The 17901-nt window shown below is 39.9% G+C and overlaps 1 protein-coding gene across 1 annotated transcript in view; it reads right to left on the reverse strand.

Annotated features, from left to right (window-relative positions):
* LOC124991472 (protein argonaute-4-like) overlaps nucleotides 1–17415 on the reverse strand; it is a 38253-nt gene extending 20838 nt beyond the window's left edge. The window contains 11 exon segments of the mRNA XM_047562170.1: nucleotides 440–573; nucleotides 850–978; nucleotides 1100–1219; nucleotides 1466–1613; nucleotides 4208–4295; nucleotides 5613–5747; nucleotides 5870–6006; nucleotides 6188–6369; nucleotides 8136–8256; nucleotides 11304–11469; nucleotides 17035–17415. Of these exon segments, the coding sequence (XP_047418126.1) occupies nucleotides 440–573; nucleotides 850–978; nucleotides 1100–1219; nucleotides 1466–1613; nucleotides 4208–4295; nucleotides 5613–5747; nucleotides 5870–6006; nucleotides 6188–6369; nucleotides 8136–8256; nucleotides 11304–11469; nucleotides 17035–17053 (1379 nt within the window). The 5' untranslated portion in view covers nucleotides 17054–17415.
* Between the last annotated feature and the right edge of the window lie 486 nt (nucleotides 17416–17901).

A 17901-nucleotide genomic window follows, 5' to 3' on the forward strand; every position in this document is an offset into this window, starting at 1 on the left:
TGGACTTTTCACCCTTCCCCTTAACTTCCTTTATGTAGATAGATGCATCTGTAAGATGTAAGCCAACGCTCCCAGCTAGTGACCTTGCCATAGAACAGGATCACTAGTAACTTATAATGGCTAAAAATAAATGAGTTTTTATCTTGGCTAAAAAGACACAATTAACAGGAAAGGAATCTGAACTAAGAATTTGCCAAGTAGCATTGCTTCAGCCTTGTCACTCACAAAGTTCTGCTCTCAATGTACGGAAACTGAGTCGGGTTCTTAACGTAATTCCCACATTGCAATTTACTATAATGCAAGGTCTTTTACACAGAGCCAGATGGTATCACTACAGGAGTCAGGGATTTAGTGCCAGTGTACACAGCACATTCACATAAGGATGGTACTTTCATATCTGGAAGGGATACTACTAGGCTGAAAATACGAAGATACTCACTTTAGTAAATCTTCCCTACATTGTTTCTGAGGCGCAAAACAAGCAACTGCCCAAACTTTAATTTCAATGCCAGCATAAAACTGCTTTCCTCGCATGTCCCAGACACCCTGGTTGGGTGTGGCTACTGTTTTATTCTTTAAAAAAAAAAAAAAAAAAAAAAAAAAAAAGAAACAAAAGAAAAGAGAAAGACATTACAATCTAAGGCCATTTTAATGTTGAGGAGGGAATAAACAAATTCTATCTGGCATGAGCCAGACGACAAAAAGCAACAGTAAGTACAACTATGGGTAAATTCAATGTGGTGAAGTGGAAAAATTCTGTATTATAATCTTCTTTTGACCTGTGTGGCAGAAGCTTGCTGGGATAAAAAATAAATAAATAAACAAACAAACAAATAAATAAAAGCTTACCCGGCCTCCATATTGCAGCATTGGTGCTGGAAGCACCCTGCCTGTGAGCTCTGTCATTTCATTGTGGACAATAATCCCAAATTCTTTCAGGTAAGGATCAGGTCCACCCACCATACTATTACTCTTCACCTAAAAAAACAGGAAAGCTTGCATATATAAAAACCAGAGTAACTGTGCCCCAACGGGAATCTTCTAGTCTTTCGTTTCTTTCATCTTAGCTGGCTGATCTTGAAGACCAGGCCTTACTGACCAGTCTACTGATCTCTTCCTGTCTGTCAGGAGCAGATCTTGCTGTGGCTTTGATCATCGTAGAAGTCTGATTGTCTGTGAGTTTCTTTATACATCGCTGTCCTGCCACTATGTTACAGACCTGCCAAGAGGCAAAGAGAAATTATGTGCAGTAATGGGCTTCTGCATTGTAAGCCTTTGCCAAATTATTGTAACATTCTCCATTTCCAGAAAAAAATAAAAACTGTGAGACAGTAAAATAATCTACTCAAAATATTTCAGAAAGATTAAATTCTACCATCAGTTTAGAATGCTACCCTTAAATAAAAAAAAAAAAACTAATTCAAGAGATTGGCATATTAGCAAAAGAAAATGTAGTTTAACTTACCTCAAGTGGCAAGTATGTATGCTTTTGTTCTTGTCCCACTTGGAGACAGGGAAGATGGGGATATTTCAGCTGTAGACTATACTTTTGCTTAAAATATTGAGCTACTGTACATTCCATTGCTTGACCATTTTCTAGCTGCAAAGGAAAACTATAGAAGAGAATTTTAGAAATTCAAATTTTAGAAATATAAGTTATTTTTTTTTCTAAAGAACTAAACAAACAGAACCTACTAACATTTTCTACTTTGATCAGTTACTTAAAAAAACAAAGGTCAGTGCAGGGAGTGTGGTTCAGTGACAGAGCATGTGCTTAGCTTGTATAAGGTCCTGGGTTCAAACCTCGGCATCACCAAACCCCTAGCCCAAAACAAACAACAAGACCAATCTTTGAGTGTTTTCACTTAAATCTCTTGTCTTTTTTTTTTTTTTAAATTTTGTAGTTATAGATGGACAGAATAGCTTTATTTTGTTTATTTTTATGGGGTGCTAAGGATCATACCCAGTGCCTCACACGTGCTAGGCAAGCACTCTGCCACTGAGCTACAGGTTCAACCCAGATCTCTTTAGTCTTGAACCAGAAAAAAACAATTCAATTGAAATTTTCTGTTTGTTGAAACTAGGATGAAAAAAAAAATCTGATTCAAAATTCAAAAGAATTTTTTAAAAAAGAAATTAAAATAAGCTATAGGATGAATATGATATTGCACACCTATAATCCCAGCAACTTGGAAGGCTGAGGCAGAACTGCAAGTTTTTGGTTTTTAAATATTTTTTTAGTTGTAGATGGACATAATACCTTTATTTTATTTATTCATTTTTATGTGGTGTTGAGGATCGAACCCAGTGCCTCACTCATGCCAGGCAAGCACTCTACCACTGAACCACAACCCCAGCCCCAGAATTGGAAGTTTGAGGCCAGTCTCAGCAACTTAGAGAAGGCCTATCTCAAAATAAATAAAAAATAAAAGGGGCTGGAGATGTGGCTCACTGGGTAAGCACCTCTGGGTTCAATCCCTGGTACCAAAGAGAGAGAGAGAGAAAGAGAGAGAAGCAGTAACAACAGGAGCAGCTACAGAAACCTAAAATGAAAACACTCAGTTGAGGGCTGGGGCTGGAGCTCAGTGACAGAGTGTTTACCTAGCACGTGTGAGGCCCTGGTTTTGATCCTCAGCAATACGTTAAAAAAATAAACAAATAAATGAAGGCATGCTGTTCATCTACAACTGCAAAAAAAAATTTTTTTAAATACTCAGTTGAAGTCAGTTAACACCTACAAATATAATCTCTTGTGGGTTTCTTATAGATGATTGAGTTCAAATAAGGATTTAGAGTCATCCACATAGGAGTTTTCTTTCCTTAAGAGAATTCTGTATAAAATGACTATAGTACAGTTATTTTGGCTATATTTTCAGATCCCTAAGCCAGGACAAATATACACAGATGTGGAGGCAACACAACCAAATACATGAAGTGGAGATTGTGCTAGAATATTTGATATAAAAGGGGAGCATGATTTAGACTACTGGCTGTTTCAATGGCTATATTATCTCAAGTACACAATGATAATTTAATCTCACTTTCTTAACTGTTACAGACCCCAAAGTAACAATGCAGTGAGGATCACCTATGTGACATTTAAATCCATATGTTTAAACCTTCGAGCAAAGATAATATAGATCCACACATCTAATTATTCTGATAGGATTTTGTAAAGTAATTATATAATTAAAAAGGTACAGATCTTGAAATAAATGTTACGATTCTCAAAATCAACTTCTTAAGGTTTGGTAATTTTTTTTCCCTAGAGAACGAGGTCAATACAGCCAGGCATAGTGGCACACCCCTGTAATCCCAGGGATTGGGGAGTCTGTGGCAGGAGGAGCACAAGTGCAAGATCAGACTTAGCAATTTAGTGAGACCCTGTCTCAAAATAAAAAAAATAAAAAGAGCTGGATATGTAGCTCAATGGTTAAGTGCCCCTGGGTTTAATCCCCAGTACCAAAAAAGAAGGAGGAGGAGGAAAAGGAGGAGGAGGAAGAGAAGGAACAGCTAGCTGCAAAGGGAGGGAGAAAAATCTACACAAAAATACAAAGAAATATATGTCTTCCCATGACAGCACAGTATGACTTCTAGGCTTCAATAGAACTTGAAGTTCTACTTCAATAGAACTACAACAGTATGATAAATAATACTGATAATGGTGACTCTGCATCATTAAATAAAAGTTGACCAGTGTTTAACATACTAAGTTTAAAAGGTGAATTGAATTGAAGGCAGGAAATGTGTTTTACAAAAATCTGTACCAGGCTGGCATGGTGGTGCGTAGTTATAGTCCCAGCTACTTGGGAGGCTGAGGTTGGAGAACTGATTAAGTCCAAGTGTTCCAGGCCAGCCTGGGCAAAAGAGTAAGATCTAGCTCAAAAGAACAGAAAAAGAAACAAGTATCTCTATCAAAAATATATCAGGGGTTGGTTGGGGCTGTGGCTCAGTGGTAGAGAGCCTGCCTAGCATGTGTGAAGCACTGTGTTTGATTCTCAGCACCACATAAATAAATAAAATAAAGGTATTATGTCCATCTACAACAAAAAATATATATTAAAAAACTTTTCAAACATTTTTTAAAGTTTTGGTTTTAGAAGTGAAAATTCTGGTGATGTTGAAAATTATACTATAGTATACTAATTTTCACAAATGATTTTAGTAGCTTCCTCTGTTACCAAAAAATGTTATGTCAGTAACATACGTTTGATGACTGGCTGGCCGTCTAGTCACATTACAAACTCGATATTTGCGTTTCATCTGTCCACAGTGGGTCACTTCAACTTTGAGACCTAAAGTTAAAAAAATAAAAAAAAAAAAGCCAAAACATGACAAAAACAGATCCAAATATTGCTGTTTTATTTTTTGCTATATTAGGAATCAAAGCCAGGAGCATTTTTTGTTTTCTTTTGTTTTTACTACTGAGTCGCATCTCCAGACCTTTTCAATTTTTCTTTTGAAACAAGGTCTCACTAAATTGTAGAGGCTAGCCTAGAACTTGTCAAATATGTTTTCAAAAATTCATGACATTACCTGGCAGGGTGGTGGTATACGCCTGCAATCCCAGAGACTCAGGAGGCTGAGACAGGAGAATTGCACGTTGGAGGCCAGACTTGGCAATTTAGCGAGACCCCGTCACACAAAATAAAAAGTACTGGGGATGTGGATCAGTGGTTAAGCATCCCTGGGTTCAATCCCTGGTACCAAATAAATAAATAAAAATAAAAATCTTTAACAACCTAAAACTCTCAACTAAGTAGAGTAAATTAGAACAGATGATCTAAGATGCTCAACATACTCTATTAATCCACTGATCCATTGAATAAGCATAAACTATGTTCTGATATTTATTCTCAGCTCTGGAGACAACCGTCATTAAGTTTATACTCCAGTGTGAGACAATATAGCTAATTACAAGAAGAAAAGAAATTCCAAAAGGATAACAAATGAACTTGCATTTTTTTATTAAAAGGTAACTTTGTTTTTCTGGGGGGAGGGGGGTACCAGGGATTGAACTAAAGGGCGCCTAACCATCAAACCACATCCCCAGCCCTTTTTCTGTGTTTTATTTTAAGAAAGGGTCTCACTAAGTTGCTGAGGCTGGCTTGAATTTGTGATCCTGCTGCCTCAGTCTCCTGAGCTGCTAGAATTAGAGGTGTGTGCCACTGCACCTAGCTGGTGAAATTTTTAAGTAGGTAAGGATAATATATATTTTAGGAGTTGATAATCCCTTATTTTATACATTTATTTATATGTGGTGCTGAGAATTACATGCTAGGCAAGCACTGTAACACTGAGCCACAACCCCAGCCCAAGGATAATATTTATTGAGAGACTGACATATGACAGATACTGTACCAGAGAACTTTGTAAACCTAATTGCATTTAATTCTCACAGCTCTGCAGATTATTTCCTGTTCCTCTGAGATGAATAATTTAAATAAACTAAGACTCACAGTGTTTAAGAATGGTTAAGGAACTTGCCCAAGGTTCCATTTGTACAACTAACTAGGCTGGGATGCAAGCCCAAGTCTTTCTTTCTTCAAAGCCAAGGCCACTTGCACCAAGTTGAACTGCCTCATCAAGACTATATTAATGGAAACACCTACCTCTGATTTCTTTGGTAAACTTGACACGCTGGGAGTCTGTTAGAGGTTTGGTCTGTTCATTGATGTTCTGAATGTCTAAAACCTCACACATGAACTCAATAATAGGCTGAGCCCGGTAGAAAGCAGTTGCAGATACTAACAGAGAGGAAAGATGTTTAGCTTCAGGGAAAAGGGAAGAACCAAAAAGAAAAACAAACAAACAAACAAACAAAGAAAAAAACAGCCAAAGAGTTAATGAATAAAGAGTGCCATCCTACCATCAATGTTGAGCATCATGTTCCACATAGCAGGTCTTACAGACTGATGAAAACCAAACCAAACCTCTCTGCCCCCTCCCAGAGGGTGGTAGTAACCTTCAGGAGGTGAGAAGAAGGAACGACCCACTGGAGTGTACCTGGAGAAATAAGAGTACATGTTTCATAACAAAAACTTGAAAGGTCTTTCATTTCACTCTGAACTTTGTGAACTGAAAATAAGTTTGAATTATGACTTACACAGAAAACTTTTAGTGGTTAAATGTAACCTACCAAAAAGCCTAAACATCTATAGGAAAGAATCCAAACCAAGGTACTGACCTCATAGAGGGAAGATGTCTTGTGATAACATCAAGTGCTTGTACTGAGTCATCCGGGACTTCATTCAAGTGCCCAGCTAAAGCTTCTAAAAGCAACTGAAGGCTCACAACTGACACCCACTGAACAGACACTTTGAAGGTTTGGTCTTTACCCTCACCTGGGAGGGTCACCTCCATATCAACCTAGAGGAAAAAATACATATATACAAACATACATGTTCACAAAGGCTGTGGGAAAGATTCCAAGAATATTTAAAATGATACATGCTTAAGTGTATTTATTTTAACATTTTATGTAATTGTAAAACATTGGAAATAATGTAAGTGTCCATCAAAATTTAATGTGAAATACTATACAATAGTTAAAAATAAGAGATACTACAACATGGATGAACTTTGAAAATATTATGCTAAGTGAAATAAGCCAGACACAGCCATGTGTCGCCACAATCCCAGTAACTAGGGAAATTGAGACAAGAGGATTACAAGAGCAAGGCCAGCCTTAGCAATTCAGCAAGACCCTAAACAATTTAGTGAGGCCCTGTTTCAAAATAAAAAATAAAGAGGCTGGAATTGTGGCTCAGTGGTAATGTGCCCACCTAGCACCAGTGATGCATGGAGTTTGTTCCTCAGTACCACATGAAAATAAATAAATAAAACAAAAGGTTTTGTGTTCATCTACAACTCAGAAATATTAAAATAAAATAAAAATGAAAAATAAAAAGGACTGGGTTGTGGCTCAGTGGTGAAGTATTCCTGGGTTCAAACCCCAGTAACCACCACCACAACAAAAGTAGACACAAAAAGACAAATACTATGTAATTCTACTTATATGAGGCACCTAGAATACCTAATTCACAGAGAAAGAGTAGAATAGTGGTTACTAGGGCCTCGGGGCAGTAGGGTCTAGGGAGTTGCCATTTGCTGAGTTTATGTTTGAGATGAAGAAAAAGTTCTGGAGATGGGGTGGAGGTGATGACTGCACAACAATGAGAGCGTACTAGATGACGGCGAATTGTACACTTAAAAAATAGCTAAAATAATAAAGTCTATGTTAGCTACATTTTACCATAATAAAAATAATTTGAAAAAATAATAAGGTAGATCTAAATGCATATAAATGGAAAGACCTCATGGACATATTGCTGAGTGAAAAAAAAATCACAAAATATATGTGAAAAAAGCGTATCTATAAATATGCACAAATAATTAATATATATAAAATATTTAAAAACATATATGACAAATTATTATAGTAGTTTCCTTTAAAAATGAAAATGGAATTAAGGGGTGCAAATAGGTGGGAGAGGCAAGAAGCCCCAACATTTCTAGACTGTCTAGATAAACTTATAATGAGCATATATTCACATATTGCTGTTTTAATTTTAAAAATAAACGTTTAAAAAAGTATTGTGGTATTATGAATCTATTCATAACAACTCCATTGTTCAGATACAGGTAGTATTTCATTAAAGTACTTTGTTAATGTGACAAATTTGAAATAAAATATATGTAAAGATGAGAAGACAAAATCAACCTAAATTATTTTTATTATTATTATTATTGTTGTTGTTATTATTATTTTGCAGTACTGGATACTGAACCCAGGAGCATTCTACCTCTAATTACATCCCCAGCCATTTTCATACTTTATTTTTCAATACACGGTCTTACTAAGTTGCTGAGGCTGAACTTGAACTTGCAATCCTCCTGCCTTAGCCTCCTAAACAGCTGGGATTACAGGTGTGTGCCACTGCACCTGGCTTCAAACTAAATTCTAATGCTCATCTCATCTTCAATTATCAGTTAACAAGAGATAACAGAATAATACATGCATCATTACTATGAAAAACAATTCTAAGAACTGAAGTGTTATCAGAAAGGGAAACATTTTTGTCATATGTAATTACTACTACCTGACCTAAGTGTTTCTTGCTGTGAACACTTACCCTATCCCGTCCAATTGGCAGTGGATGTGCTGTGTACATGTTCCTTTTGCCATCGTAGCCAGGCTGCCGATCACCAAATATCTGCATCTTGAAGTGTCGCACCATTGTATCTACTACCTCCCTTAACAGTAATGGAGATAGCAGCAGTTAGCTTTGTGAAAGGGTGAACAGTAAGGGAAGCATCACTGTACCTTCATCACCTAAATTCAGTTAATACTAATTGGAAAATGTAAGAGTCAGTCGCTACTGATTCAAATAATTTTTTTTTTTTTTTTTTTTGGTACTGGGGATTGAACTCAGGGGCTCTCAACCACTGAGCCACATCCCCAGACCTATTTTGTATTTTTATTTAGAGACAGGGTCTCAATGAGTGGCTTAGTGTCTCACCATTGCTGGGGCTGGCTTTGAACTTGCAATCCTCCTGCCTCAGCATCCCCAGCTGCTGGGATTACAGGTGTGCGCCACTGTACCCAGCTTCAAATAACTTTTAAAAATTAGTTAACTAAAGAAAGGTAGCAACAAGTGAACAAAGGTAACTGCAAGATGATAACACAAGCGGGAGGGAATAAAAGGAAAAAAAGTATAATCTTCTTTGTATCCTCTCAAGTTCCTCTTTCCCAAATCCTCTCCTGAGACAAACAACCTTTCAAGAATAACCTAACTCAGGGGCTGGGATTGTGGCTCAGTAGTGGAGCACTTACCTAGCATGTATGAGGCACTGGGTTGAATCCTCAGCACCACATAAAAAAGAACCAATAAAATAAAGGCATTGTGTCCATCTAAAACCAAAATATAAAAAAAAAGAAAGAAAGAAAGAAAGAAAGAAAGAAAAGAAAAGGAAAAGAAAAAAAGAAAAACTTAACTTAGGCCGGGCACCCTGGCACACACCAGAATCCCAGCAACTTAGGAGTCTGAGGCAGGAGGATTGCATATAAAAGGCCAGTCTGGGTAACTGGCAAGAGCCCAACTCAAAAATTAAAATAAAAAATAGCTGGGGATATAGCTCAGAGGTAGAATATTCCTGGGTTCAATCCCCAGCACTTTAAAAACAAAAAGAAAAGAAAAATTCAGGCTGGGACTCAGCTCAGTGGTAGAGCATGGCCTACAAGAATGCACAAAAAGGAGCTTTCTAGAGCTTCTCTAACCTTATCTTCTAGCATATATATACACACACACACACGAATACATCTCAGTGGCTCACTTCCATCCTTATTCCTATCTTCCTATCCTCCCCCTCTGCTTTATTTTTCTTCATCAAATTATCACCATCTTATTTATCTATTTTTGGTCTTCCCCATCAGAACAGAAACTGAATAGAAACTTCTCCAGGGTATAATATTTTTTACAGACTCAGGATCTTTTGCTTTTCTCTACACCTTTTACACTATGGATTCATAGGGCATAAGTTGTAACAGCTCAGGTCTTCCAATGGCTCTCACAAAGTGCGCTTCTCTGGATGGTGCAGGCTGGCACTTCAGCTGAAACCAGGTCTCTTTCTCTTTGGCTTCCTTCTTTTTGTGATCATTTTCCTTTGCACGTTTCGTGAGGCTATTTTCAGCTCATAGAGTGCTTAATATGCTCAATATGCACATCCGTTCTCTTGGCAGGAATTCTGCTCTTAACGTGTTTGTTTACAACAATGCCAAGAGCATGCCGGCCAACACAGGGGACTTGTCCAGTTTTACCATGGAAACACTTTGGGGCATTCCTTTTTGAACAGTATCCATTCCTTTGATGTTTATAGCAACACCTTTTCTATAGATTCACATGTATGTAGCCAAAGGAACAATGCCCTGTTTTCCAGAAGGCCTAGAGAACATATATCTGGTACCTCTCTTCTTTCCCTTCGTGTTCATCACTTTAGCAAATTACTGGAACACTACAGCTCTGGTCAAAAGGCAGAATAGAAACTTTTGTCCTGGTGATTGTTGTTCATTTGTTTTGCAGTGCTGGGGATTGAACCCAGGGCCTCACGCATGCTAGGCAAGTGCGGTACCACTGAGCTTCATCCCCAGTCCGTGCCTATTTTATTCATGTTGCAGTCCCATAGCCCAAAACAACATCTGGCACAGAGCAAGCACTCATAACAATATTTGTTGAATGAATCAAAGTTAACCATTATCATCACTTCTATTACCATTGATCTCAGCTATACCATAGTTGAATAATTATGGTCTTACATGACCAGAAAGCCACATGATTAATCTATAATGAGAAAAAAAGTTAAGCTGCACAAAATATTTCACTTAACAGCAAAAGCATACTTAAGAAGCAAGACAACAAATCAAAGACTGCTTCAATATCACTGCATGGAATAGAGAAAAGTAAAGTGGGTGTATATTCACTTTTGCTACAGAATATATATTCATATCTGGTAAATTCATGATATACCAACAAGAAAACTTATATCACCTCATCAGTCCCCCCTCTTGGATAATGCAAGAAACAGAGATCTCTGTAAGCTTACTTTTTTCAATGCTGCAAGATAATTTCTGTCTTTCACTTAATATTTCTCATGTCCAATCAAACACTTAGTAATAAAATTTGAATTTCTAGATATAGCTATTTCCCACAGACATGATTGTCATCATCTATTTTTTTATAAATTTCTGCTAGGCTGGGCACAGTGGCACACACTCCTAATCCCAGCTCGGGTGACTGAAGCAGGAGGATTATAAATTCAAGGCCAATCTAAGCAATTTAGCAAGAACCATCTCAAAATAAAAAGATAAAATAAGTCAAGCATGGTGGTGTACACTAGTAATTCCAATGATCTGGGATGCTAAGGCAGGAATATTACAAGTTTGAGGCCAGCCTAGGCAACTTTGTAAGGTCCTGTCTCAGTAAAAATTAAAAAGGACTGGGATGTAGTTTAGTGGTAAAGCACCTCTAGGTTCAATCCCCAGTACAGAAAAAAATTAAAATAAATAAATTTCTGCTATCCTTGGTTAAAGAACGAGTGATCTTTTTCATTCAATAAGTATTTACTGATTGATTGATGACATATCCAGCACTTTGTTAGAATAATCAAGGAGGATACTACCTAAGAAATTTACCATCCTGGATTAGGAACAAAGCATATCTGTTGAAAGAATTCAGATAGCAAGATGATAATAAACAAACCATATGCACTTATACATATGGAGATCTACTCTTTCTAATCCTTACCTGTTGACTCTACGAGGCCGTTTTTCTGGCTTAATATCCACATCATAGTGATACACATCTATTTTAGGGATCTGAACCTGAAAATGATTAGCTAACAGTCGAATTGGTTTTCCAACAGTTCCAAGACCAGGACGACGAGGTGGTTGAAAGAGGCTGGCTGGAGGTCCTAAAGACATAGAAAGACATATGCTGAGCTATTTAGTTGTCAAGGAGAATATGCCTTTCATCATCATCAAAATAATGATAGTTGCAATTATTGAGCTCTTACTATTCACTGAATATACTGTGATACAGATTTAGGGTGTTTGTCCACCTGAGGTTCTCCAGATTTCTAAATATTTTACCATATTACTATTTTGAATATAGGAGACATCAAAATTAGACAGAGAGCTGGACATGGTGGCACTTGCCTGTAATCCTAGTGGATCAGTAGGTTGAGGCAGAAGGACCACAAGTTTAAGGCCAGCCTAAGCAACTTAGTGAGGCCCTAAGCAACTTAGTGAGACACTGCCTCAAAATAAAAAATAAAAAGGGCTGGGGATGTGGCTAAGTGGTTAGGTACCCCTAGGTACAATCCCTGGTAGAAAAAAAAAAAAATCAACTTTTAAACCATTTTTGCTGTCTACTGGTATTTACTTCTAAATATTGAAGTAAGAGCTTGTAATGTTTGTTCTTAGTTTATATAGAAAATGATAATTTAGTATGCTTCTACCATCCCATCTCCACAGAATTCCCCCACCACCACCAGGTGCCTTAAGTGAACATCTAAACTTTTCAGCAGGAAAGGATTTTGTGTCACAATCTGGGAAATATTTGTCTAGATAAACCTTTACTTCTTTTGAGGAGAATATCAAGTGAACACAGGTCTTAAAATGGAGCATCTTTTCTGCTATGAGTAGGGGTGGAGCAAAGTGGGCTGCAGTGACAATGGAAAGATATGAGTTTTTCTGCAATGACATTTCACTGAGAATAAAGAATTCAGTAAGGAGAGAAGGTTTTGATGGAATAAGCTGTTCTGGTCCAACAACTCTTAGGAAAATTAGAGCAAATATTTTAATTAAATCTGGGATTGATTGATCACAATATACTAAGAAAGTACTGAAAACTTTTCACCTATTAAATCCATTGCTCATTTTCCTCCTAAATTCTACTTGTTCTTCAAAATTCAGTTCAGGTGCTAGGTGTGGTGGTTCATGTCTGTAATCCTGTCTACTTGGGAGGCTGAGGCAGAAGGATTGCAAGTTCAAGGCCAGCCTCAGCAATTTAGTGAGGCCTGAAGCAATTAGCAAGACCCTGTCTCAAAATAAAAATAAAAAGGATTGGAGATGTGGCTTAGTGCTAGAGTGATTCTGAGTTTACACGCCAGTGCCAAAAACACAAATCAAAACAAACAAACACAGTTCAGGTGCAACCTCCTCAGAAACTATTTCCTGATGGCACTACACTAGAGGCTCCATCTTCTGCATTCCAAAGTCTCTCTGTACAGGGAAGCACTTAGCACAAGCATAAGAAACCACTTGTTAAATTACCCTGTCTCCTCCTCTAGACTGTAAATTGTTAGAAGAAATAGAGCTACAGTTCATAATCTCTTCAACACCTACTTCAACATCCAGCATGTTGTAAGAACTCTATAAATGTTAACTGAACAACACCAATAATCCCAGATAGAAACTAAACAGAAACCTCATCCCTAACATTCAAGAGTTAATTTTCAATAAAGCAAAAGCACATAACTTATACTAAAAGCATTATTGCTTAAAATTGTTCCACTCTTGGTGTACAAGGGGATCTATTTTGGGTGTGATAAGATGACTGCAAACAAGGTAAGAAGTAAACCATAAATAATATCGGAGGTGACAGGCATACTGAATCAACCCAATTAAATCAGACAGATAAGCCAGCCCTGCATTTTCCAAGACACGTTTAAGCAATCATTGTAACATAAAATTAGAAGAAATTCAGCTTTATAATAACATTTGGAAACAGAAACTTGGATCAAATATCTTGCCTATGACTTTGATTTTAAATAATAACTAGAATCTAGGTCTCCTAACTCCAATCATCAGTGCATTTTCCCTCCAATATTCTGGATAGTTCTCTGAAGGGCTTGATATCTAAGGGACAGAGGCAGAGGGATTTAAAGAAAAGGAATTAAGTAGAGGGTTGAGGGCTGGGGCTGGGGCTGAGTGGTAGAGTGCTTGCCTAGCACGAGTGAGGCACTGGGTTTGATATTCAGCACCACATAAAAACAAATAAATCAGATAAAGGTATTGTGTCCATCTACAACTAAAAAAAGAAAGAAAAAAAGTAGAGGGTCAGGGTGTACCTTAGTACAGTGTTTGCTTAGGACACAGGAGGCCCTGGGTTTAACCGCTTGCACTGTTGTTTTCCTTTTTTAATGAGAAAAGTTAGAGAATGATCATTTCTTTTAATAAACTTGGAAGGTTTATTTATAAATTGTATTTTTTAAAAAAATTTTGGGGGGGGGTACTGAGGATTGAACCCAGTGTACTTAATCACTGAGCCACATCCCCAGCCCTTTTTATTTTTTTATTTTGAGAAAGGGTCTCATTAAATTGCTGATGCTGAATTTGAACTTGTGATCCTCCTGCCTCAGCCTCTTGAATTACAGGTGTGCACTACCTCACCTGGCTAAAATCTTTATTCCAAAATCTGATTTTTTTTTTGAAATTGGTAAACTGTCTACTCAACGATGCAATAAAGTACAGTGGGCTCTGGCACCAAATTACCTGGGTTTCAGTTCTAGCTTTACCACTTCCTAACCTCATGACCTGGGGTCAGATTTTGGTTTCTCTGTACCTCAGTTTCCCATCTATAAGATATGGGTGTGTGATACTAGGATCTGTCTCATAAGGCTATAGTGAGGATTCTATGAAATTATGTACATAAAAGGCTTAAACAGTAAATGCTCAATAAACGTTAGCTATTATTATTGCACTTGCATAAAGGTATAGCTAATGCTCAAAGCTCCTGTGTTTTATATTAGTGGCATTTCCAAAATTTGGTAACAGTCAAATAATTACATTCTCCAAAAGGGAAACTACATATGACTTAACCCAGAATAGATGAGATCAACCTTATATGAGGAGGGTATTAAAAGAGGAGTCAGATGTCCCACACTCTGGTCCTCACTTCACCACTCAGCTTTGAGACAATGATGAAGTCATTTATACTCTCTCATCCTTACTCTTCTCATCTGTAAAATAGGGGAAATATCTGCCTTTTCTACCTCCCAGAGGCTCAAAACAGCTAATAGTTATGAAAGTTCTTTCCAAAAAGCACTGCAAAAATAAGTTACAATCAATAGAACCAAAATAAATGGTAATCTAATTAATTGTATTTCTGAGTTACTGTTAGGAACCAAATCTGCATGGTGGGAGTGGGAAGAGCAAGACTAAGTAGGCTTCAGTGATGATTCAAGTAATGGGGTCTAGGTATGCTCTAACAAAGAAGCAGCAGTGCTTCTCTAGGTTCTGAAATGGCCTGGATGAAATATCGCACAAGACTCTGAACTGCCTTTGTTCTGATTCTGTGCTCAACAAGCAGTTTCTTATTATTAATTAGGTTTCTGAGGTATTGATAACCAAAAAAGGTGTCTGCTACTTAGCAGACAGTAAAATATTACTGAGGACTGAACCCAGGGACACTTATACTAAAAGCATATTTTGGGGGAAAGGGGTACAAGGGATTGAACTCAGAGGCACTTGACCACTGATCCACAAATCCAGCCCTATTTTCTATTTTATTTATTTATAGACAGGGTCTTATTGAGTTGCTTAGCACCTCACTTTTGCTGAGGCTGGCTCTGAACTTTCCATCCTCCTGTCTTAGCCTCCCAAGTCGCTTGGATTACAGGCATGCACAACCGAGCCCAGACTAAAAACATTATTGCTTAGAGTTGTTCCCCTTTGGGTTTTTGAGGGGATCTATCTTGGGTATGATAAGAAACAAGGTAAGAAGTAAACATTATATATAATGTCAGAAGTGATAGGCATACTGAATCAACCCAATTAAATTTGTGTAACATTTTGGCTTAATCATGTCTTATAAATGTGGTTAAGGAGAATTTTCCACAACTTTAACAATCCTGGGTGAGTAAGTTCTCAAACCTACAACAGCTGAAATCAAACAGAGGGAAGGATGTCTCCTGGGCAGTTTCTAACATCACTAGGCTGATTCTTTTCATGAAACTCAAGTTTGTGACAGTTACATAGTCTTTTTCCATATCATCTCATAATGCAACAGTTGTTTCAATTATGAGTTACTCATGGGAGGAAGAGAAGAAACATTTGTTGAGCGTCTCTAATGCATTAGTCTTTACAATAAAATTTCTCACGTACATTATCTCATTTCATTCTCACAACAACTTTACAGCACATAATTATTATTACCCTTTCTTTATAGATGAGGAAATGGAAGTTCAAAGGAATTAAGTAATTTGCCCAGGGTCATACAACTATTAAATTACTAGACTGAATTTGTTCAGAGGTCTGTTACATTCCTGAAGTCCTGATCATGCCTTTAGCTGGGAGCCCTATGTGAAGTAACTTACCATAACACTCACACTGAAGTTTATCAAACAATGAGAATGTGGCAACCAATTTATTTTTTAAAGGCATATGAAATTTTATTATGAGGGACTTTAAAAAAGTAAACTTAAGCAACAAATTAAGGTGTGGTTTAATCACTCAGCTATGCAAACAAGTTCTAAGTAAACAAATGTGCAGAGTTTCTAAACTCCAATGCTAAGCCTAATTTTCTATGCACTAAAAAAATGAAATATTCTACAACTTATGCAGATAGGGTTTGAATATTAAAATTAATTCCACCATGGCCCTAAACCCTGCCCTACTTAGCCAAGGCATTAGAAACCTGTTGAGGGTTTGAGGTGGGTGCACCAGACCAAACACAGGGCAGCTTGGAATGGTTCTCGTGGGCAGAGTGAGCACGATAACCAGACTCCACCCCTACCCACCTGGAACTACAGTTCCCAAAGCACTTTCTCCTTTATTTGATCCTCACAACAACTCATAACCCAATTAAAAGGGAACTCAGGTTATTGATGCCAGTGCTGGGGCAAGCTGGTTAGAAACTCTCCTGTCACTCAAGGGCTAACCCCCAGCATTCTGAGAATGACACAGACTGATAGAACCCAAACTTCAGGTTGGATATTTTGTCCCTTGGCCTTCAGGCGTCATGAGAAGTGTTTTGGGGAAGTTCTCCTTCAGCTGAGGGCTCTGGGCCACCTCCCAGTAGAAATAAAAACAGGGGTGCGGCCCCGAACCAAGAATATCCTTGGTAGTATATGGGGGGCCCCTTCCCGGACTGAGCCAGGCCTCCGCATGCACCAGGCTCAGATTGATTGTCCCTCATGAGGCCCAAACTAACCCTGGAGCACAGATCATCTCCTGACACTGGGTCAGGTCTCCACTGTACCGGGGGCACTGGTCACCTTCCTGGGCCTCCCTCCCCTAGACCTCGAGATCCGGCCCAAGCCTCGAGGCTGGGGCGCGGTCCCCGCCCCCCCGAGGCCCGGGTCAGCTCTCTCCGCCTTGAGCAGGAGGGCAGGGGTCCCCTTCCCCAAGGCCTGGAGGCCCGAACCCGGGTATGCACGGGCTGGCGAGGGCACAGGGCAGCGACAGTCCCGCCCTCCCGCCCGTCCGCCTGTCCCAGGCCCCGGGTCCGGTCCTGGACCGAGCGCGCTCCTCACCGGGTCCCAGCGCCTCCATGGCGGCGGCGGGGGCCGCCTCGCCCCGGTCCCCGGCGCCTCCCGCTCCGGGCCCCGCCGCCGCCGCCGCCGCCGCCGCCGCCGCGTAACGCTTGATCTCCGGAATATTGGCGCTGGGGGGGGCGCCGCGGAGACGCGGGCGCTGGGCAGGGGGCGGCGGCGGCGCCCGGCCCGGTGACAGGGACCCGGCTTCCGCGGCTCTTCCGGCCTCAGCGACAACAAAAACAATCCCCGCCGCCGCCGCCGCTGCCAGCGGGAGCGGGAGCGAGAGCCGGAGCCAGCGCGCGCGCCTGCCGGGCGGGGAGGGGGCGCCGGGCGCGCGCGGCCCGGGGTCCCGGCTGGCCGAGGGGGCGTGCGCGGCCCCGGGCGCGGGGTCCGCCGAGACCGGCCGGGGGCAGGGGGTGGGTTGCGGTGGGGACGGGCGCGCGCCCGGAGGGGCAGTGCCCAGAGGACGTGTCGGGCACGCGCCTGCCGGCCAACTCTGCCCTGTGCACTTGAGGCGGTCATGGGGCAAACGGCTCTGGGGGCTACATGGGACCACCATCTGAGCGTCAGGATGAGCAGCGACCCTCAAAAGATCTGAATTCCAGTCCCTGCTGATCCACAGGGGCAGTTCTCCACTTCTCTTGGTGGAAAGTGTCCCGAGATTCACCTCGGGTACTTCTCTCTCTTCTCACCCCAGATCTCTTCCTTCTCCTGTCTTTTCCTGGGACAGAGAATACTGGTTCACTTCAGACACAGCAGTCCTCCTTCATTCCTTCATTCAACACCACGCACCTGTTACTTTTCCTCATGTAGGTAGGTTCCCATGGCAAGCACCTCTGGTCGGGAAGTCATCAGTCACCTCAG

Source organism: Sciurus carolinensis, chromosome 1, assembly GCF_902686445.1.
Source record: "Sciurus carolinensis chromosome 1, mSciCar1.2, whole genome shotgun sequence".
NCBI lineage: Eukaryota > Metazoa > Chordata > Mammalia > Rodentia > Sciuridae > Sciurus > Sciurus carolinensis.